The sequence below is a fragment of the Rhinopithecus roxellana genome, chromosome 14, assembly GCF_007565055.1.
Source record: "Rhinopithecus roxellana isolate Shanxi Qingling chromosome 14, ASM756505v1, whole genome shotgun sequence".
Classification (NCBI taxonomy): Eukaryota; Metazoa; Chordata; class Mammalia; order Primates; family Cercopithecidae; genus Rhinopithecus; species Rhinopithecus roxellana.
This window is the reverse complement of record NC_044562.1, coordinates 44,408,678-44,434,069: the sequence shown is the minus strand read 5'-3', so window position 1 is coordinate 44,434,069 and position 25,392 is coordinate 44,408,678. Positions and strand designations below refer to the sequence as shown.

The following is a 25,392-nucleotide window of genomic DNA, read 5'->3' as shown; positions in this document are numbered from 1 at the left end:
ACCTCTGTCTAGTTTCCTTTTGTCCAGTTGTGCACATTTTGCTAATACTAAGAAGTTCTTTACATCACTGTGCAATAAAGCAAAGCAAGATGGTCCCATAGCGTTCTCAACACATTTAATGCTATTGTGTAACTGCGTCTACGGCAGACCTAACCCAACAAGTCACAAATAGGTGATCAGTAATATTTAATTGACTTGTTATACCACTCTTAAAGTAACATAAGGCAGGGTCAGAATGAGTAATATGCAGTGACTACTAACAATATAAACAAATAAGTATTTGTTTTTTAATTAAAATGGATCATTAAAGGAAACTTCACTTGATGCCATAGAATTCTATTTTTATGAAGTTTATTTGCATGGCAAGGAAGGAAAAATGAAGCAATGAAAACTTTCTGATGGAAACTAGCTAGAAAAAAAGTTTAAAGAAGTTATTAAATATGTTTTAATCTAAATAACATTATTAATTCAATGTTATAGTAATTCTGTGACTCTGAAAAACAACTGTAGTGGGTTTACACTCCACAATGTTTTGTTTTTTTGAGACGGAGTCTCGCTCTGTTGTCAGGCTGGAGTGCAGTGGTGCAATCTTGGCTCACTGTAACTTCCGCCTCCCAGATTCAAGCGATTCTCCTGCCTCAGCCTCCTGAGTAGCTGGGACTACAGGCGTGCACCACCAAGGCCAGCTAATTTTGTATTTGTAGTAGAGATGGGTTTCATGGTCTCGATCTCTTGACCTCATGATCCGCCCGCCTCGGCCTCCCAAAGTGCTGGGATTACAGGTATGAGCCACCGCACCTGGCCTCCACAAACTCTTATAGGAAATAAATGCCATATTACATTAGCTTTCAAATATTAAATTAATTTCTCCAGGATGAGGAGAAATGAATCTCAGAAATTAATGGACTTTCTCTGCACTCCACAACCAGTCATATGCATGTCCAGGGTATCTCAGGCAAAGCCTGATATTCAGGCTTCAGGTATACTGTAAAATAGCTGATGTGCTTGGTGTCAAGTTGACATGGTTCCCAGAAGAGGCTCCAAAGGCACAGAAGTTTTTAGGAAACTATGATTTCTGTTACCAAGAATTCAGTTTTCCTATGTATACCACTTAGCTATTCTCTACTCAGAGTTCCTCCTACTCCTTTGAGAACTATAAACCTTAGTTCTCTTTCTTAGCTGCTCCCTTGGTGTGTTTCCATTTCTAACTTCCCATCTTTAAAGGGTCTTTTTAACTTTAAATAGAGCTTACCTTTAGACAATTTTTGCTTTAGAAGATACAACCCAATTTTCCCCATTCTGAGGCAATAAACACAAGGAATTTCTTGGCTTATAATAGAGGCCAGACAAAAATATAAGGAGAACAAAAACTCACATCATATCTCAATCAAGTATCCACATACTTCACACACAAATATGAAAATACATTTTTATCTTCAAACAAATATAAATAAAATATTCAGTTGCTAGCTGCACATTTAATTATTGGGACACTTTATTATTTTAAATCTGAAAACATTTCTTTTTTATGGTAAAAACTTCAGTGATTTCAAACCTCAATATGCAATACATTGCTTGATTTTAAAGTATGAATAAGGCTTAACTCAAAGCCATTTCAACTGCAAAAAGGACATATTAATTTTTTTTTTTTTTTGAGACAGAGTTTCACTCTTGTTGCCTAGGCTGGAGTACAATGGCATGATCTCTGCTCACCGCAACCTCTGCCTCCCAGGTACAAGTGATCCTCCTGCCTCAGCCTCCCGAGTAGCTGGGATTACAGGCATGTACCACCACACCCGGCTAATTTTTGTATTTTTAATAGAGATGGGGTTTCTCCATGTTGGTCAGGCTGGTCTCGAACTCCCGAACTCACGTGATCTGCCCACCTCAGCCTCCCAAAGGGCTGGGATTACAGGCGTGAGCCACCACGCCGGGCCTAAATTTTCTTATGATAATTAAATCATTATGTTCATAGTTATTTTTAAAACCCTAAAAACTTCAAAACAAAATATATTCTGAAGATATGGGAGAAGGGAAACCTCTAATTTTGAAATTTTTCCACCCTTACATAAACCTATTTAACTTATACTATTTATGACAGAAAACCAAACTGTAATTTTGGGGAGTTTATTCTATATTTACATATGCATGCTTTTTCTCAGTGCTGCTTCATTGACAGAGATGTCTTGTGACACAAACCTTTTTCAGTGCTATGTGCAATTAATGAAAGTATTATAAGTTTATATCAGTTAAATAACAAGCATTTTTCTTGTTTAATTTATAGGGAATTTAATAGCAAGCCTGGCTCATTCTAGAGCTGGTATCCCAGAAGCATTTACCACATTAGGAACAATCCAACGGCTCTGCTATCATTTGTACTCAGGAACAGAAGAGGTAAAAACAAGCAAAAACTAATTCTAAAATTAAATATGCTAAAAATATATTTTACCTCTCTTTCTGTGGACTAATTTTTCCACTGATTAACTGTTATATAGTTCTTATTACTAACTCAAAATTACATGACTGTGTTATATACGTAATATAGTTCTTGTTACTAACTCAAAATTACATGACTTTTCTAATACTAATTAGTCATACATATCTGCCATCCACAATTTTAATTCCTATAAAAATATATATTTGTTTTAACCCTAAGACTTAAAACTAGGATTTTAATCACAAAAGCAGTATAAAACAACTGTGATTAAAGATTTAAAAAGAACTACCTTTTCAAATTAGTTTCTGATTTAGAAAACAAAAACAAAACCCTACAAAATAGGTCATCTTAATCCTGGAATTAAGAGTCAATCTATAAGTATGTTGATGACAAATAAATTTATAATTAAAGTCTTTGCTAGGTATCTAACGAAAACTGGTGACTCTGATTTAAGTTATTAATGGAAATGGAATCCATAGGATAGTTTTCCTTATATGTCAAGCAGGGTTAGAAGTAAGGGTGTGTGAAAAGAGGCCGTGCTGGTCACAGCAGTGGCTTGCCTCTGAGTGTTCTCCTACTCTCTTCCACTAAGGTCTAAAGCAGTTTTACTGCACCTTTAGGGTATATCAGAATCACTTGGAGGGCCTGTTATATTGCTTGGCCCCATTCCTAGAGTTTCTGAGCCAACACATTTGAGGTGGGCCCTAGAATTTGCATTTCGAACAATTTCCCAGCAGCTGAACTACAGGTCCAGGGTTCAAGATGTAGAAGACATATGAGCATACAGAGCAACCGGATGCCAACATAAAGACCAATATGTTCATTCTATGAAACTTTTAATGCTACTATCATATTCCCTACAACTGGCCAGGAGCATACTTTAATTAATCATATGACTAACCTATGGGTCATAGACAGAGGGTATTTTCTTCAAAGAACTATTTTTTCTAGAGTCCTGTGGCCTGATACTTGTGCTTCTTTCTTTGTTTATGCCAGTGGAAAAGTGAGTTGCTTTTGTAACATCTGAATGTTTAAAAAAAAAATTTTTTTTTAAGTAATAAATAAATAAATGAGTTGCTTTCTCTAAGATTTCTGTTACCAAGAGTTCAGCTTTCCTATGTGTACCACTTAGCTATTCTCCAAAGTGTCTGCTCCTACTCCTTTGAGAACTGTAAACAAAATAATTAAGTAAGAGTTTCTAGGGATGGAACCCAGGCATAATTGTCAAAGATATACGAGTGATGCCAATGCATTGTCAGGGTTGCACTCCACTGCCTTAGTTCAAACTCAAAGATTCTTTCTTTGGTGGCACATTAGAATTACCTGGCACACACACACACACACGCACACACACGCCCAGATTCTACCCTGAAAGGATTCTGATTTAGTTGGTGGGCTTTTTTTTTTTTAAACACTCCAGGTGGTTCTAAAATGCAGTGAAGATTGAGAACAACTCTGTAAAAATATGGCAGTTAAGGTTCCATCTATACATTGCCACTTGATTGCATACATATTTGCTTACACTTGTTCCCTCCCTTACAGAGACTTTCCTATGAAGTAGCTAATTAGAACACTAAGATATTTTAAGAACAAAGCCCACTGGTTAAGAAAGAATTGTTTCTTCATTTAGGTTCGTGCAGCTTGTTCCTCTGCTCTGGGCTACTTAACATACAATGCAAATGCTTTCCGCATCCTATTAAAAGAATGCAGAAATAAACCTAATCAGTTCATTCGCATAAAAAATAATATCAGCAGAGATGCAAGTATTAACCCAGCATTTTTAAAGGAATTTCAAATGCAACAAACACTGGTGGGACTTCCTTCCTTAAGGTATGGTCCTATGTTAGAAGTTGCAGTAGTGAAATCATTGAGAGGAGACTTTAATGAGGTTTAGTAAGATCCAACAAGAGGAACTATTCTTGATATGAACATATCTCCCGTATAGCAGAGGATAAACTTCATTCTAAATGACCATTGCCAAAACCTGTTTTAATTCCAACTCAGCACCAGAGTTGTGGGTGCAGATAAGAATACACCTAGATCTTGGAGATCCTCTCCGGGCAAGATTATTCACATTTTAGAAAGTTTTGGGGAGACTGGTTACCACAACATCTGATTCAAGAAGTCATTTTTCAGCAGACTAGGGATACATTTGAGAGTTCTAAGACAAGACCACCACCCCGACCTTAGCATCAAATGGGTCTTCTGGACCAGATCCAAAGCTAGGCCAAATTCCCAGGGTGGAAACAGGGCTAAATTAGACTTAGTGATTAGAGTTACAGTGAAGTTTGCCAAGAATTTATTCAGAGGATTTCAACTCATGTTGTGGTTTCATCACGAACTTAAGTCCCCCCAAAAGGGGAGGAGAGGAGAATCTCTTTACTATGGGTATATTTCCTCTTCTGTAAATGTAGCTGAATTATAAGTCTTCTCTCCAAGTAGTGATATTCATACATAGGAAATAGAACTACTCAAGATACGTTAACTCTATGAAAATGGAAGAGAATAGGATCCAATAATGCATCCGAATAGGATCTATGTACAAACATAGATTCTACATCAATTTTAAGTACAGAGAATGATGAGTATACCTTTGGAGCCACTTTAATTCTTTGAAAAGCTGAAAGTCTAAACTGGGTGACCTAATTTTATGATAAGCCAGGGAACCTAAATTATAACTGTTGTAATTGATAATTCTAAATAATTTTCATTGGTTCGAGGAATTAAATAATGTAAGTAGTATTTTACATAGTCACTCCCACGGCTAGCCCATGTGATGACTTTGTGGAAATTAGAAAAATATACCCCTTTCTCAGACCTATCTTCTTCAAAACCCAGCTGAAGTGTCTCTTCTTCTGTAACACTTTCCCTGATCACTTCAAGAAGATTTAATGTTCCAAATGTTTGGAGTAAATAAGTGAATAAATGAGTGACTGAATATAAAATACTTACAGGTAACATGCAGAGTTAGTGGAGGCACATGTATGAATTAGGCCATCAGGCATTAAGCCTGGTACTGTAACTCTTCATATATTTCTTCATATATTTTTTCTGGGTGCATTATGTCTTCATTTATTTTAATAATGACAAAAATGTTTTCCTTTTAGTCTGGAGAAGAATGGAGGACCATCCATAATTCCTATCTTTAAAAAAGGTAATTGATTTTTTTTTTTTTAAATCTATGAAGTACCTTCTAGCCTAGACACTTTATAATTCTGTATTCCATCTCTAAAAATTCAAAATGTAGGCTGAGCACAGTGGCTCATGCCTGTAATCCCAGCACTTTGGGAGGCCAAGGCAGGTAGATCACTTGAGGTCAGGAGTTCAAGATCAGCCTAGCCAATATGGTGAAACCCCATCTCTACTAAAAATAGTAATAATAATAATAGTAAAAATTAGCCAGGCATGGTGGTGCATGCCTGTAATCCCAGCTACTTGGGAGGCTGAGGCAGGAGAATCACTTGAACCTGGAAGGCAGAGGCTGCAGTCAGCTGAGATCGCACCACTGCACTCTGACCTGGGTGACAGAGTGAGACTCCATCTCAAAAAAAAAAAAAAAAAAAAAATGTAGAGGGTACCCCCCGAAAAAAAGTTTACCTGCATACTTTTCTTTTGTAATTATATCTGCCTAAAATATCTTCCTAATTACAAGTCCATGTTAATCATTTTCTGTAAGGCCTTCCCTACCAGTATCACTTGAAAGTGACTCCTGTCTTATTTTGCTTTTCTCAAACATGCATAGAAATAAGTCATTATTTAAACGACCTGTAAATATGACTTAAATTATGATCCTGCTATTGCTGTTTTATATACAACTTACCTATCTGAATTCTTGGGGCAGAGACCACATTTTTTCCATTGATACTCTATATAGTTTTGTACATAGTTGGTACATGACACTTGAATGGATTAGATCTGCAGAGATCAAAGTCCAGATCTCATATTATTTATCCCTTCCTATTAGATATGTAATAGGGAATATAAATTACTTATTAATTTCACGTACATGCTTAGTGCCTTTTCATGTAGGACCAAAATCAGTCTTACTTGATATGTTGTCCTATTACGAAAATCAAGGATAGAAACATTCAGAAGTCAAGGTCAGTTTGCTAGAGTCATCAACAGAAAGGGAGAGAATTTAAAAAGACAGTAAAAGGAGAAGAAACAATTTCATGTATTCAGCAAGTATATGAGGGAAGCTAGGTATGTGGGGAGGCGATATAGAAATATATATAGACTATCATGGGTAGAAGAGCATCCATTTTTTATATAGCTTCTTGAATGTAAGAGTAATTTACACAAAAGAATAAAATCAGTTCACTCTTTCTTCACTTTAACAATGGTTTCTAAACAACAATCTGTTTATCAGTCATGATCTGATGAAGTTTTCACAGGTTTGTGGTAACAGAAAAAATAAGGACAAGGTAACATGTTTCTGGTAAAATTAATTTCATTCAATGTCAAGTCCATCATTTTGAGATAATGCCTTTTACACTTTCTTTTGGTGCTAAAATATTCTTTATTTTACATAATGATGTTTAAAGTAGTATTTGTTCTTTTATTGGTGCTAACTTAACAAAACAAGCTAGCAAGCTACTGATCTGTTCTCTTAGTATGTTTTAGTTATGTAAAGAAAATAGAACTACATAGAACTAGAAGTAATGAGACTATACCTAGGGCTCTCAGGAGAGACATTTAATTGTGGCTAATTTTTAGGGAAGGATCACCGAAGAAAATTAAAACCTAAAATTCAACCAAGAGATTCTTTGACTTTATTACCTCCTGTAACTAACTTCATGGGACTCTTCAAAGCAACAAAAAAGACCAAGGATTCCCATAATATTTTTTCTTTTTCATCTACAATTACATCAGATATCACAAATGTATCAAGACCAAGAATAGTGTGTTTGAACCAACTTGGGAAACATGTCCAGAAAGCCAACCCAGAGCCTGCAGAAGGCTAATAAAACATTTTAGTATGAAAGGATTCCTGAGCCATCTTTTAAAAATTTTTATTTTTAATAGTGGTAATATGCAAATAACGTAACTGAATAATCTTTTTGAATGGAAGTTCTTGATCTCGATACTAAGCAGACTTTCCTTAGCATGTCTACGGGAATTTAATATCAGGTCAGAGTTATGGTTTCAAATAATAAGTAGGATTTCTGTAAAAGAAGGCCTGCACTTAAACCTTAAAATTTATCGACTGACATGAGTGGTATAACTAGTGTATATATCAAGAGTTAACATTTTTAAATTGCCGTGCAAGAGGCCTGATTCAAAGTAGCTCACATGGTAACATTTATTATAATACTGTGAGATATTTAGTAATAAATATTACAAATGTATAAGTCTTCTAAGACCCAAAATGTATACTTAAGAAATATTTTGGCTAGGCATGGTGGCTCACACCTGTAATCCCAGCACTTCTGGAGGCCAAGGTGGGAGGATCACTTGAACTCAGCAGTTCAGGACCAGCTCGGGCAACATGGCAAGAGCCTGTCTCTACAAAAAATAGAAATAAAGTTGGCTGGGCATGGACATGCACACCTGTAGTCCCTATTCAAGAGGCTAAGGCAGGAGGATTGCTTGAGTTCAGGAAGTCAGGGTTGCAGTGAGTTGTGATCTTGCTACTGTAGATCTCTTGCTACTAGCCGAGGTCCAAGAGTGAGACCCTGTCTCAAAAAAAAAAAAAAAAAAAAGTCTGAGAGTCAGTGGATGAAGCAGAAAAGAAAAATTAAAAAAGAAAATAAAAATTTTTACAAGGGAAAAAAAGTTTTATTTAAAAATAAAATCCGAAATCATTGCCCATCAAGTACATAAGTATGGCTTTTGTAGCTAACAGTGTTGCTCATTCTCTCTATTTATAGAGTGTCTTTGGTTTGCAACTGGAAAAGGTAATAGTCTTTGTGGCTTAGAATCATATAATGTCTTTGTTCAAACAGCAATGTCTGCTTCTCCTATTTTACAGCTGCAGACAAATATGATACAAACACCTGGCTTCACTGTGTACTTTATTTTACTTATTTATTTATTTTTTTGAGATGGAGTCTCGCTCTGTCACCCAGGCTGGAGTGCAGTGGCAAGATCTCAGCTCACTCCGCCTCCTGGGTTCAGGCAATTCTGCCTCAGCCTCTTGAGTAGCTGGGATTACAGGCACCTGCCACCACGCCTGGCTAATTTTTGTATTTTTAGTAGAGACGAGGTTTCACCATGTTGGCCAGGCTGGTCTCGAACTCCTGACGTCAGGTGATCTGCCTGCCTTGGCCTCCCAAAGTGCTGGGATTACAGGTGTGAGCCACTGCACCTGGCTTCACTGTTTACTTTAAAGCTCCCCTTTTCTCCATCCACTTGCTGAATTGCCTTCATACAGTCTGAGGGTCTTGCTGTAATCCATTCTCTACCTGGGCTGCAGTAAGCATTGAAAGTATATATTAATTAGCAGCTATTTTCCCCGATATGTACTTAGGGCTTTCTATGTGCCAGAGTCCAAAGTCAGTGAGTGAGTGAGTGGGTGAATGAATGATTATTTATTTGTCTGTCTGAGACAGGGTCTTGCTCTGTTACTCAGGCTGGAGGGCAGTAGTGCAATCATAGCTCACTGTAGCCTATAACTCCTGGGTTCAAAGCAATCATCCCACCTCAGCCTCCTGAGTGGTTAAGGCTACAGGTCCTTGGTCTCTGTTATGCTGAGTGTGGTGGTACAGACCTGTAGCCCTAGCTACTCAGGAGGCTGAGGTCTCTGCTGTGTTGCCCAGGCTGGTCCCAAATTCCTGGCCTCAAGTGATCCTCCTCCCTTGGCCTCCCAAAGCACTAAGATGAGCTACCATGCAAAGCCTGTGTTCTTAACCACTGAAAAATAAGAGACGTCTTTAATCTTCATATTTAATTCTAAATTATCTTAATGGTGCTGAGTCACAACTTTCTGGTGGATTGACTAAAAATATAGGAAATGCGGAGGGAAATGGTCTATTTTATACTAGAAAGGGATACATATTCAAGTAATAAATTGTGTTATCCAGCACCATTAAGGATAAGAATTCACAACAATGGAAATATTAAGCTTCTGTAGATATTTTAAAAAGCCTTTAGAGAGCAACTTTTGAGCTCTGAAACTGGTTTCAGGTAGGCTCAAGACTGTATTTTAGGACTATTTTCCGGTTATCAGAGTTCCTTTGCATTCAATTCCAGATATTTCCTGAGTATCTTGGCCTAGCCAGACCATCCTACCACTCCTAAAATGTATACTACTTCTCCTATAAATCCCCCCATAAAGATTATTTTTATTGGCCAGGCATGGTGGCTCACGCCTGTAATCCCAGCACTTTGGGAAGCTGAGGTGGGTGGATCACGTGGTCAGGAGTTCGAGACCAGACTGGCCGGCATGGTGAAACCCCATCTCTACTAAAAATACAAAAAATGAGCTGGGCATAGTGGTGCTTGCCTGTAGTCCCAGCTACTCGGGAGGCTGAGGCAGGAGAATTGCTTGAACCTGGCAGATGGAGATTGCAGTGAGCCGAGATCGAGCCATTGCATTCCAGCCTGGACAACAGAGTGAGACTCTGTCTCAAAAAAAAAAAAAAAAAAGATTATTTTTATTACTCCACAGTTTTTTTTTTTTTTTTTTCAGTTTGCAATTTTATTTTATTTTATTTTTATTTATTTATTTTTTTATTATACTTTAAGTTCTAGGGTACATGTGCATAACGTGCAGGTTTGTTACATATGTATACTTATGCCATGTTGGTGTGCTGCACCCATCAACTCGTCAGCACCCATCAATTCATCATTTATATCATGTATAACTCCCCAATGCAATCCCTCCCTCCTCCCCCCTCCCCCCAGTTTTTGTTTTTTTTAAAGGATGTGTGAGAAGTCAGGCCCTGGAGGCTGAAGTTGGAGGATTACATGAGCCTAGGAGTTCTAGTCCAGCCTAGGCAACATAGCAAGATGCCATCTAGAAAAATAAAAATAAAAAATTATGCATGAGAAAGGTCTCCAGATATAGAGGGTTATATTCAAAGAATTGTGCATTTAGTTACTTTAATCAAGGCAGAAAAACAGTGATAATCTTACGATATTTGCAGTACAAAGTTTGGATTAAAAAAAATTATCCAAAAAAACTCCCTCATTTATTTCCATCTGATTATATACAATTTCTCAAATAACTGATGTGAAAGTATATGGACAACTAAAGCGTACAATACATAATTGAGGGATTACTTACATGTCAAAATTGTAAAACCTCAAATTATATGAATTTTTAAAAATGCATAGACATCCTGTTTACTCCAGAGAGGATACCTAATCATGAACTCTTAAAATTAATAACATATTATGTTAGAGAAACTCAGCTTTTGTCTTGATTTGGAAATGTCTGCTTTGACATGACTTTGATCTAAAATTGCTTTCTCATGCACATTTGTAATCCCAGCACTTTGGGAGGCCGAGGCAGGCGGATTGCCTGAGCTCAGGAGTTCAAGACCACCCTGGGCAACATGGTGAAACCCTCTCTCTACTGAAAATACAAAAAATTAGCCAGGCGTGGTGGTGGGCTCCTGTAGTCCCAGCTACTCAGGAGACTGAGGCAGGAGAATTACTTGAACCCAGAGTAGAGGTTGCATGCAGTAAGCTGAGATCACACCACTACACTCCAGCCTGGGTGACAGAGGGAGATTATCTCCAAAAAATAATAATGATAAAAAAAAAATAAAACTGCTCTCTCATTATAAAGTCAGGTTCTTGTTTCAGTAGGAGTTAAAAAGTAGCTCCTCCTATCCTGATTTGCGGAAGCGGGGGAAAGTCCTAGGCCTGTATGATACAGGGCCAGAATTCAGCAAAATTACTGTGCTTCTTCCAAAGTTTTTCTTTCTACTTGCCAACATCAATACATTCCTTCCTCAAAAGATGTTTTATTTTGGTTTTTAATAATTAAAAATAGCTATGTTCCCTTGTAAGGCTTTAATACAGTACAGTATCTCAGAAGAGCAGGTAAAACATCAAACATAAAAAAGAAATAAGAATTCTTGATGAATAATTAATATTATATATCTTCTACAATTTGATACACAAAATAATAAAAACTTAATTTTAACATTAACACTACCTTTAGGGACTTTTTTGAACAGCAGAAATCATATCTCAATTTTTAATTGTGGTACTTTTATGGCAGCTTCTCCAACTTCCTTTGATATGTCTACTCCAAGAGGACATCTACATCATAAGCAGACAAATCATATTATTTATTTGCTTCATGATCCATCACTAGTTCTGCAGACTATTTGCTTAGAATTATGATGATATAAATATCAAATGTTTAATTCATCATATGTGGTGATGATTCTTAAATACTTACAAATATACTGGGACCTCAAGTCACGATAATGAAAGCTAGTCTCAATAAGAAATCTAAATTTTGAGATGTTCTTGAAAGAAACAGTTTTACTGCTCTCAAATACTGTAAATAAGTTAAAAACATAAAATGAAATATAAAAATAATGAAAAATGTCTTATAATTCTCTACAAAGCTAAAAAGGTAAAAACATTTTTGCCATACAGCTAAAGTCAAACCTGTGTCCATTCACATTTTAGAAATGTCCTAGCTTTCTATAGGTTCTTCTCTGAAGTTTCAAAAGCTGCCTTGCCCCTTTTCTACCATCTTTTGCCATTACTAGCCAAAGAGGTCTTAGTTCCTGCTGTCTTTTTCTGTTCCTCCTCAGTAACTAATTTTTGCTTCAGATTTCTGCTTTTCTACCATGTTGTCCAAGACAAGGCTTTGCTTTGACTGAATCCCAACCTGGAAAAAGCCATCATCTCCAGCCTCAACACTGCCACAAGGTGGCACAACTGAATCAGAGGATATACTCTATCTGAGACAAGGTATCAAAGGGATGCCTTCCGGTACTACTAACTCAATTCAGTTCATTCATGATCAGCATACATGTAATTCATGTATAGCACAACTGTCAAGTTACGGAATATAATGCTGACAGTTATGTTTTTTTTTTTTTTTTTTTGAGATGGAGTCTCGCTCTGTCACCCAGGCTGGAGTGCAGTGGCATGACCTCAGCTTACTGCAACCTCCGCCTCAAGGATTCAAGCAATTCTCCTGCCTCAGCCTCCAGAGTAGCTGCGATTACAGGCGCCTGCCACTACACCTGGCTAATTTTTGTATTTTCAGTAGAGATGGGGTTTCACCATGTTGGCCAGGCTGGTCTTGAATTCCTAACCTCAGGTGATCTGCCCGCCTCAGCCTCCCAAAGTGCTGGGATTACAGGCATGAGCCACTGTGCCTGGCCAATGCTGACAAGTTAAAACATCAGATGAAACAGTGTTTAAAATATAATTATGTTAGATCATGAAAATAATTGTCTTTTACTATTCCAGAATTAACTTATAACAGAATTTGATAGTAATTTGAAAAACCAGCCAGGCATGGTGGCTCACACCTGTCATCCCAACATTTTGGGAGGCTGAGGTGGGTGGATCACTTGAGGCCTGGAGTTTGAGACCAGCCTGGCCAACATGACAAAACCCAAAAACTAAAAATACAAAAAATTAGCTGGGCACAGCTGTGTGAACCTATAATCCCAGCTACTCAGGAGGCTGAGGCATGACAGTCACTTGAATGTGGGAAGCAGAGGTTGCAGTAAGCCGAGAATGCACCACTGCATTCTAGCCTGGGTGACACAGTGAGACTCTTTAAAAAAAAAAAAAAAAGTAAAAGAAAAAGCTGTGCTATTCACTGGAACTCTGATTTGGGAGAGGAAATAAGGCTTGCAGGAAACAGCTATCTTTTGGCCAATTCTCAGCTGCCGGTGTGAAAGCATAATCGCAACCCACTCTCACACCTGAATGCTTTCTGCATGTTTTCCTTAAATTTCCCAGCATACTTGCTGGTTCTGAGATGTTCCTGACATTGCAAAAGTCCAGGCCATGGACACAGTTTACATTTGAGTTCCAAAGGAGGGAATTCATCACTCTTATTCATGACCTGTTTCTAACTCACCTAAACTTGTCAAGATTTTTATAATTTGAAACTACAGCAAAAATATTTCTCATATGGTATCAACCTTAACTAGGTTCATGAAAGAAATTTATGTAACTTTCCTTCAAGTACCACCAGAATGTCATGAAAACCTCATATATAAAGGCAAAATCCAGGCTTTGTCTTAAGTAATGTAACTTGCATAAAGATCATGAATGATATCACATACTTTGGTTCATAGCGGATGCCTTCTATGTCATGTAAAATGCCCAAGCCAGCACGTAGTCTTTCAATACCGTTCCTAAATAAGAATCATTAAAATAAAATCAATAGCTCCAAGATCTGAAGGAAGAAGGTTTAGTATGATAAAATGGCAATTAATATTTACATAGTTATGAGTGAAGCACATATATCCTGTGGCCTACCATGCAATCATAATGCCATTATCAGTGCACAGTCTGGGAGGAGGACACAACAAAGTGCACTGTGTTGCATTTGTTAAAATTTCCAGAGCTCTGCGGACATAGAAGTTACTTGCAACACCACCAGATGCAACCTGAAGGAATTGAGAAAACCAAAATAACTATCATATATGGATAGGAACCAAGCTGCTAATTAAACCTGGGGAAAATATCAGCATTATACAATAATAAACTATCCCATTTTGAGATGGGTAATGGGCAAATGATATATCTACATAATAAAAATTTGGAAAGAAAAAAATTACTAACAATTCTAATAGCATACAAACATTATTAGCATTTTTGTATATTTTCTTCCAATCTTTCATCTAAATATTTATTTAATATAATCACAATCATAGAACCATTTTAGACTCTGAAGTTTTTTATTAAATATTTTGTGCATTTTACTACATAACTCTGAAAAAATTATTCTTTGATATCCAAGTAAAATTTCATCTATGAATTACCAACATTTAAACATTTTCCCACTTTAGTTTATAATTTTTAAATGAATAAAGTTTAAGATACAGTTAAACAGGATGTTTGTCTCAAGGCTTTTAAGCACAATTAAAGGGATTTCAGCTGGTACAATAAAGTGGATTATCAGAACTTTATCAACATCAGTGTCACGAAAGTTGGTATACCACCTCCCACTGCTAAATTTGACTGGCTTATTAAAAAACAAACAAAGGAATTTCATCAAATGATGAAAGAAATCCATCTATTTTTCTAAAAATAGTGATAGCAGTTACTGCATTTACTTTCTTTATTGTAAGCCCTCTTTTAAATCCAACAAGAGGAAGCGATCTTAGACTTATGAGCCATAGAAGCTATACAGATGTCCCATGAAGCTGCCAAACTAGTACAAGAAATGGCTGTTAGTCTTTCCTATCCTGCATAATTTCATACTGTCAGGGCTAGCATAGGGCATAAAGATCTGTTCATCCTAAACACCAGGTCAAGGTCTTGGGAGAAAAGTAACATATTGCAAAGTGTAACTATTACTTTAAAATGAAATAAAACTTACCAGTACTGCATTATTTTGAGGTAACAAGTCTCTCTGCTTACAAAACAGAATAGCCCGATGTGTTCTTTTCACAATATGACATGCCATTGTGTGCTGTACTGTGGCAGCAATGTCTGCAGCTGAAGACAGGATTTGCCCCTCCTCAATACCTGCAGAAATGAGCAGGCATTTTTAGGCACAATCCAGAACATTTATCTGTTCAACTTTCCTAATTAGAAATATACCTTCCTCTTTTTCCTTTTTCATTATTCTTTTATTAGTAACTTGTTGAAGTCCAGTAAAAGAAAAATCACAGTTTTTAGCACGATGCAAGGGAGGTTTGATGTCAAAATGAAATCTATTTCCTTGTTTGGCCAAATGTTCTATGGCTTTCCCGCCACTCATGGTGGAGCACTCTGGATGTTTTATTAAAGAAAGTCTTCTTGCCACCTATCAAAAAATTATATTTTTTTAGAGTCATAAAATTAAATACTTTGAAACGAAAAGATGCAAAGGAAATGAATTGAAAATTAATAACAAAACAAAACCCCCCTGAAGGAATAAAACATGCTATACTTTGGCAAATATAGACTACAGCTGATATTCAGGTAAGCAGACAACTCTGCTCCTTATGATGACCTGAACAATAAGAAGCCAATCACTGCCCCATCTACGTTTGCTCTTCTATTGGGGTTGGAAAATAGGCTTGAAGTTGACAATGACTGCTTAATGATGAATGTCAATAATAAGAACTTGTCCTATATTTTCTTCCTATTATTTCACTGTGGAAAGCAGTGTTTTTATATATATGGCAGTAGCCTCTGTAGTGTTCTAAAACAAAGGGTTGGGGGGGGGAACCCTACCTGTCTGTGGTGTCAGCAATTGTGTGATTTAATTCTGCGCATTGCGTCTTTAATGTCATGTTAATCTATATATATTCTCTTATTTTACCTTTTTGGCAGTATGTTAGTTTACAAAGCACATTGGTTCACATATATTATTTGACAAAATACATAACTGTATCTGCAAACTATTTCAGCCTTTATGTACAGATATGAACCTCTTAACATTTTATTAGGAAAGGCTAAGAATTATACAATTGTGTACTACTCTTTGTATTTTTTCTTACCATTGTAAATTTTTTTCAGTTTATTAAGATATCATTCAGAAATATTTAGGTGAATGGTGGTAGCACATTGATTGCTACTTAGTTGAAATGGACAACGTAACAAAAAAGAATGGAGAAATTAATTCTTAAATAATTACCTTGTCAAGCATGTCACCTGGTGCTATGTCCAAAGACTTTCCAAGAAGCAGAAAATCTGAAACTCCTTGAACTAATGCCAACAGACAGTGACCTCCAGAAATCAAAAGAACTAAAAAAGGAAATTCTACTTTATTGGTCAACCTAATAGTAAGTGCATGAGCCTCCATATGATGAATGGGAATGAATGGCTTTTTTAACTGTCCTACCAGCTGTAAGCTAAATGATAAGCCCACTCCCAGGCTTAAAGCAAGTCCTGGTTTTATGGTAGTTGCAATTGCTGAGAGGTCACTTGGTGAGATTCTACTGGCAGAAAGAGCTTCTTGTACTATTCGTTGAATATTGTCTCTGTGAAGCTGTTGAGCTACTGCAGGAACAATCCCACCTGTTCTGAAAGAAAGACAGCTTTTTGTAGTTTTAAGATTGTAAAAATGAGGAAAACTGATAATATATTACAGTTAAAGGCATGTCTTCAAGTTAATCATTACATAGCTGAGTAAGTCAAGTATTTTCTAATTGTGTGCCTTCTAACATAGCACACTATGGTTAAAACTCAGTAAGCAGTAATTAAGGGGATAATGTTTCTGACATTTTCAACTTATGCACAACAAGCTCCCATGGATTTGTTTGTTGACAAATGAAATCACCAAAATAATCTTGCAAAGCATTCCAGACAAGTTTTGAGCATGGGAAGGACAGGAAACAATTGTATTTAAGGAAAATTAATTTCCTTGCTGACAGAAGAATTTAAGAGAGATTACTGTGAAAGTATTTGTGTAAAATGATTATATGTTAAACTGGGTGATTGTGGGAATGGAAAGAAAGGGACAGAGAACCTTAAGAACTGTAATAACTAATTGAATATAAGGGGACAGGGGGACTAAGGCATCAAAGCTTGTTCAGCTATTCAGCTGGAATGACTGGGAGAAAACAAATTCTAAAAGACAAACATGAAGACAGTTTTATAAAGAAGATGAGTTTATTTTAAAACACATTCCAATTGAGGTCACAGCAGGACAGCAGATGGCTTGCAATACTGAAATACAGTTTGGGAATCTGGTGCTCAGAGTTGGTAATTTGGATTTTTGGTCCATGTAGGATGGTGGATGGCCACTCCAAATGTCAACTGTAAAGAACTAAGAGACAAATTTGCTAGCAATAAATTTGCTACCATGTGATTGATTTACAATATGAGAACTAGAGCAATAAAATAGAGTCTGCAAATTGCACTGCTAGTTTCAAAAAAAATCATCTTCAAATATTTGATGTTGCAAGACCTACTAGTTCTTTTTTTTTTTTTAACTTCAAAAATACTATACAAACCTTTATTTACGTTGATTAAATCACAATAGGTACATAAAAAGTAGAGGCACCGGTGTCTGTGGCTAATGGTAGTAATCACAGCTCACATAGCAAAGTGAGTAACATTAACCTTTTAACTTTGAGCTGTTGCAAAATTATCATTTTAATATCATATATACCATATATTCAGTACTAGTTATGACTTTTTTCTAAAATAATAATAGAACATGATACCCAGGGAAAAAGAAAATACTTAATAACTTTCTCAAGTGCTAGCAAAAAGAAACACATTGGTGTACACCTGATTTGAGGGGCGGACATGATTCAGCCTATGAGCCATCAGGAGAGCAAAGCAAAGCTTTTTTAAACTGGAAGGACACTCACGCTGTTTTGGTTCAGACCCTTCATCTTTCATACTGGGAAACAATGCTCACCAGGGCAAGTGTCACATCATTACATAATACAGTAAGAAAGATGTCCCAGGTCTCCTACTAACAAACCTAGGATCTTTTCTAATTCATAACAGAGGTTTATACTATAAATACAATCATATTCTTGAAAGATCAAATCAAATATCAAGAAAAACAGATCCATGATAATACTTCAGACTTTAAAAAAATCCTAAAGCAATAATTTAATAAAAATATATGTCAACAACTGTGTTCAAGATAATAGAATCAGTGTGGAATCCAGTACTGTAAACAGTGATGGCAGCAGTTCACTGGTGCAGTAATTCATTTATATACTTATGTAGTACTCTGTGTATTGGTTGTGTTTTCATCTGTACTACTTGAGTTAAATTTCTTCCATAAAAATTTCTCATTTGATTTCCAAAGAGGAGTTGCTGGCTCTTCTCTCCTTTTGGAGGGTGCTGCTAGAGGTGCTTTTTCACACAGAGTCTCTATAACTGCCAAGGCAAGACCTACTAGTTCTATGCGTAGAAATGAAAATCCTCAGTAAGTGCATTCAATGAATATTTGCTGAGCAATTAAAATATTGTTTCAGGCAGTGAGGGGGATATAAATGAAATGATCTGATTTCAACACATCCACATTGTAATATAATTTTCCTTAATTCTTCAAAGCTACTTTTTCTCTTATATTCCTCATCTTTGTTAGTGGCATCAGAGAACCCTTGGGTTTCAAAGTTCATCTTTACTTCCTTTCTCTCCTTCACTCTCCCCATTTAAGTTTACCACCACTCCCACTGCCAAGTCTCAAAAGCCCTCATCTCAGTCTATTTATTCAACAGTCTTCTAATTGTACTTTCCTAACTACGTCCTTTGATCCTTAGAGTCCATCCTATATTGCTGCCAGAGAATACTCTAAAGCACAGTGCTACCCCTGTTATTCCCCTACTCAAAACCTTTAGTTTTGTGGAATTTGGGAGGCATCAAATCTAAATTATCTCCCTGCCACTCATTCCTTCCTTCTCTGCTTGCCTCCCTTCTTTCCTTTCTATGCCTTTTCTGTGTATTTTATCTTCCAGGGATTATGCTAAACACTAGGGCCAAATAAGAACATGGCTTTATTCTCAAAGAATTAATAATAACAATGTATTTTTGTCTTACTATGATTTGTAGACAGTATGGAGTATGGATTAGGGAAAAAAGCTAATAAACAGGCAGGGAAACTATTGAGGCTTGAAGCTATAGCCAAGAGTCTATGCAAAAGACAATAAAGGATTGAACTCAATCAGTGAGAAAGCAGAGGAAAGTTGCAAAAAATATTTGGGAGATGGATTTACTATGAATGAATGAATGACTGATTTGGATGTGGAATGGTGAGGGAGAAGTCAAGGATGTCCTTCAGGTTTCTGGCTTGGAAAAAGGGACTCCTCATGCCAAGTAATCCTCTATTACTGCACTTTCCATTCTGTTTCACAATGGTCTGCTTACTGTCTTCTTCACTTTTACTGATAGTAGTAGTAGAACTACTATTGTTACTAATAACTAGCTTGTATTCAGCCCTTGCTATTCATCAAGAATGCCCCAAAAGTTTTAAAGGAATTCACACTTAATATTCACAACACTAATTTGAGTTAGTGGTAATTATTATCATTTAACAGATAAGCAAACTGAGGCACAAAAAATTGTGCACAGTATCAAATGTAGTAAATGGCTGAACCAGAATATAAGCCTACACTCTAACCCACTTATATGGTGAGCTGTTCAAAGGCAAGGGTCATATGTCTCATTTATATTTGTACCCCCAATGCCCCAAGTATTGCCTGGCAGCTATAGGTATTCAAAAAATGCTGAGATGCGCCAGGTGAATGGTATCACTGAAGCCTGTTTGCCCAGTAGTCTCCTTAAGTGACCTATGGTCTAGCTAAACTGAATGTCCAGTACTTTCTCACTTCTTTGCCTTTGCTGACAATGCTCACTTAGTGATATGGTTTGAATCTGTGTCCCTGCCCAAATTTCATGTAGAACGGTAATTCCCAGTGTTGGAGATGGGGCCTGGTGGGAGGCAACTACATCATGGGGGCATATTTTCCCCTTGGTACTGTGTCGCCATAGTCAATGAGTTCTCATGAGATCTAGTTGTTTAAAAGCGTGGGCCAGGCGCAGTGGTTCACGCCTGTAATCCCAGGACTTTGGGAGGCCTAGGTGGGTGGATGACTTGAGGTCGGGAGTTCGAGACCAACCTGACCAACATGGAGAAACCTCATCTCTACTAAAAATACAAAATTAGCCGGTCATGGTGGAGCATGCCTATAATCCTAGCTACCCGGAGGCTGAGGGGGGAGAATCGCTTGAATCCAGGAGGCAGAGGTTGCGGTGAGCCGAGATCACACCATTCCACTCCGGCCTGGGCAACAAGAGTAAAACTCCATCTCAAAAGAAAAAAAAAAAGTGTGTAGCACCTCACCCCTCTCTTTCGGTCCTGCTCCTGCCATGTAAGATGCCTACTCCCACTTTGCCTTCCGTCATGAGTAAAAGCTCCCTGGGGCCTCCCCAGAAGCAGATGCTGCCATGTTTCCTACACAGCCTGTGGAAACATGAACCAATTAAACCTCTTTTCTTTATAAATTACCCAGTCTCAGGTATTTTTTTATAGCAATGCAAGAACGAACTAACAAAGCCAGTTTATAATATTCTTTCCATCTCCATTCACTGAAGGCCTAACGAAAGGCCACTGAACACCTGTGATGTGTCAAACATTGTGTTGGGCACTAGGCATAGCATAGTGATTAATATAGACATGGCCCCTGTCACCATGGCACTTAGACTCTACTGAGATTATACATACACAAGCAAATGTATAAATTGTGAAAATATTACAAAGAAAATATGCAGGATGCCGGGTGCGGTGGCTCAAGCCTGTAATCCCAGCACTTTGGGAGGCCGAGACGGGCGGATCACGAGGTCAGGAGATCGAGACCATCCTGGCTAACACGGTGAAACCCCGTCTCTACTAAAAAATACAAAAAACTAGCCGGGCGAGGTGGCGGGTGCCTGTAGTCCCAGCTACTCGGGAGGCTGAGGCAGGAGAATGGTGTAAACCCAGGAGGCGGAGCTTGCAGTGAGCTGAGATCCGGCCACTGCACTCCAGCCTGGGCGACAGAGCGAGACTCTGTCTCAAAAAAAAAAAAAAGAAAAGAAAAGAAAACATGCAGGATACGATGATACAGAATAAATAGGATGGGAGTACCTAATTTAGATAAAGTGGTCAGGGTAGTCCTTTCTGTGCCATTAACTTTTACATGTTCAAAAGTTCAGTGCACTCAGGAAAAACTGAAAAGCCTGTGAAGGCACGGTAATAATAGTTACTGTCTGCACCACTTGTTTTACTTTATGCTGCCTTGCACTATTAATTCTCCTTGTAGGTCTAGACATCATGTCTCCATAATCGAGTTAAGCTTCCTGAAAACAAGGACTTTGCAGTATTTCACAGTGCCTTACTAATATCCAACACAGTCCCTTTCACAGAGTTATTGTTTGAGGCTTAATCTGCCTCTTTGCATATATTATTTCTAACGCCACCCTCCCATAATTCTATGAGGCAGATGTTATTTTATTTACTTATTATTATTTTTTGAGATGGCGTTTCCCTCTCTCACCCAGGCTGAAGTCCAGTGGTGTGATCTCGGCTCACTGCAAGCTCCGCCTCCCGGGTTCACGCCATTCTCCTGCCTCAGCCTCCCGAGTAGCTGGGACTACAGGCGCCAACCACCAGGCCTGGCTAATTTTTTTTTTTTGTATTTTTAGTAGAGACGAGGTTTCACCATGTTAGCCAGAATGGTCTCGATCTCCTGACCTCGTGATCGCCCGCCTTGGCCTCCCAAAGTGCTGGGATTACAGGCGTTAGCCACTGCGCCTAGCCAATTTTCCTATTTTACTAATGTGAAAACAGAATCAGAGAAGATATGGAACTTGCCTACAGTTACAGAGCCAATACCAAGTGCTTAATTCAGGATTCAAATACAGGACTGTGATTCCAAAATACCAGGCTTTTTCACTATTCAGATGTTGTCAATTGATAGCTTAAAGGCATACTCATCTGTAGAGTATTTTAATATATTTTAAATTAGCTACTAATTTTAAAAATCTGGAAATACAACATTAAAAATCTGGATTTCCGGCCAGGCACGGTGGCTCACGCCTGTAATCCCCGCACTTTGAGAGGCCGAGGCAGGTGGATCATGAGGTCAGGAGATTGAGACCATCATGGCCAAGATGGTGAAACCCTGTCTCTACTAAAATACAAAAAATTAGCTGGGCGTGGTGATGCGCACAGGTAGTCCCAGCTACTTGGCAGGCTGAGACGGGAATCGCTTGAATGCGGGAGCCGGAGGTTGCAGTGAGCTGAGATCATGCCACTGCACTCCAGCCTGGTGACAGAGTGAGACTCTGTCTTACACACACACAAAAAATCTGGATTTCCATTTTCTCTTGAAAATTATAATAATCTAATAACACAGGTCCTGCATTCCCGCATGACAACTGGCTAGAGCTGAGTGGTGACTTCCTCCAGACATTTTCCACTTTTTATCTTGTCCATTTATTGAGGTAACCTGCCTAGTGGTCCTCTACAAACATCTCAGTTTACAATCCTTGCACCATTCTATGCTTTAATACAACAGTGTATTATTATTTATTTAAGTACTAACACAACTTATATGTATAAATATGAACAGGATTTTTTTTTTTTTCAATGACTAACACAGTTTTCCTACGACTTCAGCTGAGACCATGAAACATAGAAGTGGAGAAAAGAAGGAATGCATTACTGAAGGAAAATCATCGATAAATACTGAAGCTGGGAATGAGCTTAGTATCTTTTGGCAACAGAATTAGTTAAGGTTGGGACCTTATTGTGAAGACCCTTAAAAGCCAAGATGAGGTGTTTGAGGTTTTCTAAATAGCAGTTATTAAAAGTGTTTGCAAAAAGGAATAAGACAGTAGCTCCTGAAAACTTTTATATATGACAAATACAAAAGAATGATTTTACTTTTTCCAAAAAAGTGGAAATAACTAAGATAATGTCTACTTACTTTAAATGAACTTCAGTTTGGCAATGTATTGCTTCTCCCAACACATTTCCAGTTTCATCCACCACAGCAGCTGCTGTATCATCACAACTGGTTTCAATTCCCAATACTATTTTGTGAAGAAATAGTGTTCCAGGATGAAAATTAAAACTTCTTAAAAATTCATAAACTTTCCTTTTTGATGGTTTTAAAAAAACTCCTGCTGTCTTATTCAAGATTAGCATACTTACTCTATAGATAATTCCTGAAACAGAATTACAGAAACAACTTATTATTTGCATCTGACATTAGCCAGCTTATTTTTCAATATATAGTTTTATAGAATTACAGGACAGTTTGTAAAAACTCACCAAAATTTTGTAAAGGCTATAGCAACATGTGAATATAAATAATATTATGAATGAATATAATATTCTCCAAGGGGGAAAACAGGTCAGATATAAAATTTTTTAGTATTATTATTACTTGCATGCTGTTCCTACCAAAAGACTTATTATTAAGACAGCTAATATACAGTACAATAATTGACAGAGTCCTCTGAAAAGTGCTATTTATTTTCTGACAGCTAAAATTAAGACAAAATATGGATTTTTCTAACAAGAATCAAACAACAAAGGCAGATGGAACAGATAAAAATACTGTTAATGTATTCTATTTCCTAAAAACACCTTTCAAAATAAAACTGGATCATTTGGTTCAAAAACAAGAGTTAACATACACACACACACCCCAACTGCAACCTAACATCTATTTTATCCTTAATTACAATCTTTGGAATTAAATCTCCACTTTTTGCTATAGGTTTTGTCATAACAAGGATCTTCCCAAATCCTTTTCCCCCAATATAATAGCAGCCCATCACTAAAGCACACTAGTATTTTCACACTGCGAAGTACCTAATTTCATGCCCCCATATCATCCGTTATAAAACTTTCTGGGTGTTAAAGCAGGTTCATTCTCCACCACACTAAAGGGACACAGGGCATCCCAGGGATTAGAGATGAGCGACCTATTTGCAGAGCGCAGTTGCGGGAAGTGTAGCCCAGACAGACACAACGTAGGGGAATTAGATTTGCATTAACAAAATCTGGACAGGGAGGATTATGCGAAGCACTACCCTTTCGGGCCAAGAAAGCTGCAGTGTGAACCCACGTGACTTGGGTAGCGCTGGTCTCCGGTAGGCTCTAAGGCGGCGAAGGGCGCAAACTGGAACCGCTTTTCCAGGTGCGCAAAAGCGTCAGTGGGGTGAAGAGTGAGCAATTTCACCCACCTTCCTCTTGGGCGGTAGTAGCCAGCACTTTTCTCCTTTCCCTAGTAAAGACTGTCGACTGCTCTTACTGCTGCGGGAGAAAACCCGAACCTAGCGCCCGGAAGTGATGTCATCGACACCGTGCAAGGTCCTTTCCAGAGCTAGCTGCTGTTTCACTAGAGAGCCGCACGCTTAGTGAGGAAAAGCTTAAAGGCCGTCTTTGCCCGAAACGCTCTCTGTGCGCGCCTGCATTTTCCCCCAGATTTGCAGGTGATGAGAGTTCTGTAAAATTACACAGCTAGTGACTGATCCAGCGGAGACCGAATACAGGTTTGTCTGACTACACAACATCAAGTTCCAAACACTAAGCTACATTAAAAAGTAATTTTTTTTTTTTTGCCCTTGGCTGGAATTTGGTTGCTACTGTGAGAAAAGGATGGGGTAGATTATTCGTCATTCTATTTTTAAGGGAATTATCACCAAATCTAAAGGGAGGGGTGAGGTACCTGATACTTTCATCGGAGAAACAGGATGGAATCTAGCGGCGCCCCCTAGCCGGATTCCCAGAGAACGGAAGTGTTTCTGGTCGGACAGTGTAAACCGTTTCTCCCACTTCACTAGGAAGAAAGGGACTGGCTTATTTTTACAATTAAAAAACAAACAAAACAAAACTCGGGAGACTGAGGCAGGAGAACTGCTTGAACTGGGACCCGGGAGGCGGAGGTAGCAGTAAGCCAAGATCGCGCCACTGCACTCTAGCCTGATCTACAGAGTGAGACTCTGTCTCAAAAAAAAAATGGCTGTGGTAAATATTCAGTTGCCTTAAAAAATCCTATTCTCATAATGCATTTTATTGTCCTTGCTTACTATGTACACGAAATTCAGCATGGTATGTTTTCGGAGTCTTGCACCTGCTTTTTCTTTTTTTTTTCTTTTATTGGTTTGTGAACTTTGTTTTGAACACTGTTTGAACAGATTTATTTCAAGAGTCAGTCTTCTGCCACGCTGGTGTTTAAGATTTTAGTAAGCAAGGACCTTAGAATCCACTGTTGTACAGGGCTGGCATATATACCTGCACTTTGCACGTTGTGAAGCTCTGGGTATAAAAGATGAGTAAAACCCATAACAACATGTTGGGAAGCCAGAGTACAGTCTAGAGGTAGATACAGATAAATAAGTAAATAATT

The 25,392-nt window shown here is 37.8% G+C and overlaps 2 protein-coding genes and 1 long non-coding RNA gene across 5 annotated transcripts in view; 2 read left to right on the top strand and 1 right to left on the bottom strand.

The window, feature by feature from the left end:
• Positions 1–7,418, top strand: part of ANKAR (ankyrin and armadillo repeat containing) — a 72,031-nt gene extending 64,613 nt beyond the window's left edge. Inside the window, exons 20-23 of the mRNA XM_030916098.1 lie at positions 2,285–2,394; positions 4,068–4,267; positions 5,545–5,591; positions 7,154–7,418. Of these exons, the coding sequence (XP_030771958.1) occupies positions 2,285–2,394; positions 4,068–4,267; positions 5,545–5,591; positions 7,154–7,401 (605 nt within the window). The 3' untranslated portion in view covers positions 7,402–7,418. The remainder of the gene's footprint in view (positions 1–2,284; positions 2,395–4,067; positions 4,268–5,544; positions 5,592–7,153) is intronic.
• A 15-nt stretch (positions 7,419–7,433) lies between these two features.
• Positions 7,434–24,865, bottom strand: OSGEPL1 (O-sialoglycoprotein endopeptidase like 1). Of its 3 annotated transcripts, XM_030916091.1 has the most exons (10): positions 24,712–24,859; positions 24,227–24,487; positions 22,960–23,200; positions 16,161–16,548; positions 15,140–15,344; positions 14,916–15,064; positions 13,850–13,980; positions 13,654–13,725; positions 11,544–11,650; positions 7,438–8,112 (listed from the first exon to the last, which is right to left on the bottom strand). In XM_030916091.1, the coding sequence occupies exons 3-9, from the start codon at positions 23,178–23,180 to the stop codon at positions 11,572–11,574; spliced, it is 1,245 nt and encodes a 414-aa protein (XP_030771951.1). In that variant the 5' UTR covers positions 23,181–23,200; positions 24,227–24,487; positions 24,712–24,859; the 3' UTR covers positions 7,438–8,112; positions 11,544–11,571. The 3 variants fall into 3 exon arrangements, with proteins under 3 accessions (XP_030771950.1, XP_030771951.1, XP_030771952.1); XM_030916090.1 differs by lacking the exon at positions 24,227–24,487 and having other exon boundaries at positions 7,434–8,112; positions 24,712–24,739; XM_030916092.1 differs by lacking the exons at positions 11,544–11,650; positions 24,227–24,487 and having other exon boundaries at positions 24,712–24,865.
• Positions 24,322–25,392, top strand: part of LOC104667736 — a 2,786-nt gene continuing 1,715 nt past the window's right edge. Inside the window, exon 1 of the long non-coding RNA XR_748718.1 lies at positions 24,322–24,535. This is a non-coding gene — a long non-coding RNA (uncharacterized LOC104667736). The remainder of the gene's footprint in view (positions 24,536–25,392) is intronic.

Bases quoted from the DNA above. Each gene is read 5' to 3' on its own strand.
- OSGEPL1 (XM_030916090.1), bottom strand. The intron at 16,549-22,959 runs GTAAGTAGACAT...TCTTTCTTTCAG, and splicing joins CAAACTGAAGTTCATTTAAA to AACAGGTGGGATTGTTCCTG. The intron at 15,065-15,139 runs GTATATTTCTAA...TCATTTCTGCAG, and splicing joins GAAAAAGGAAAAAGAGGAAG to GTATTGAGGAGGGGCAAATC.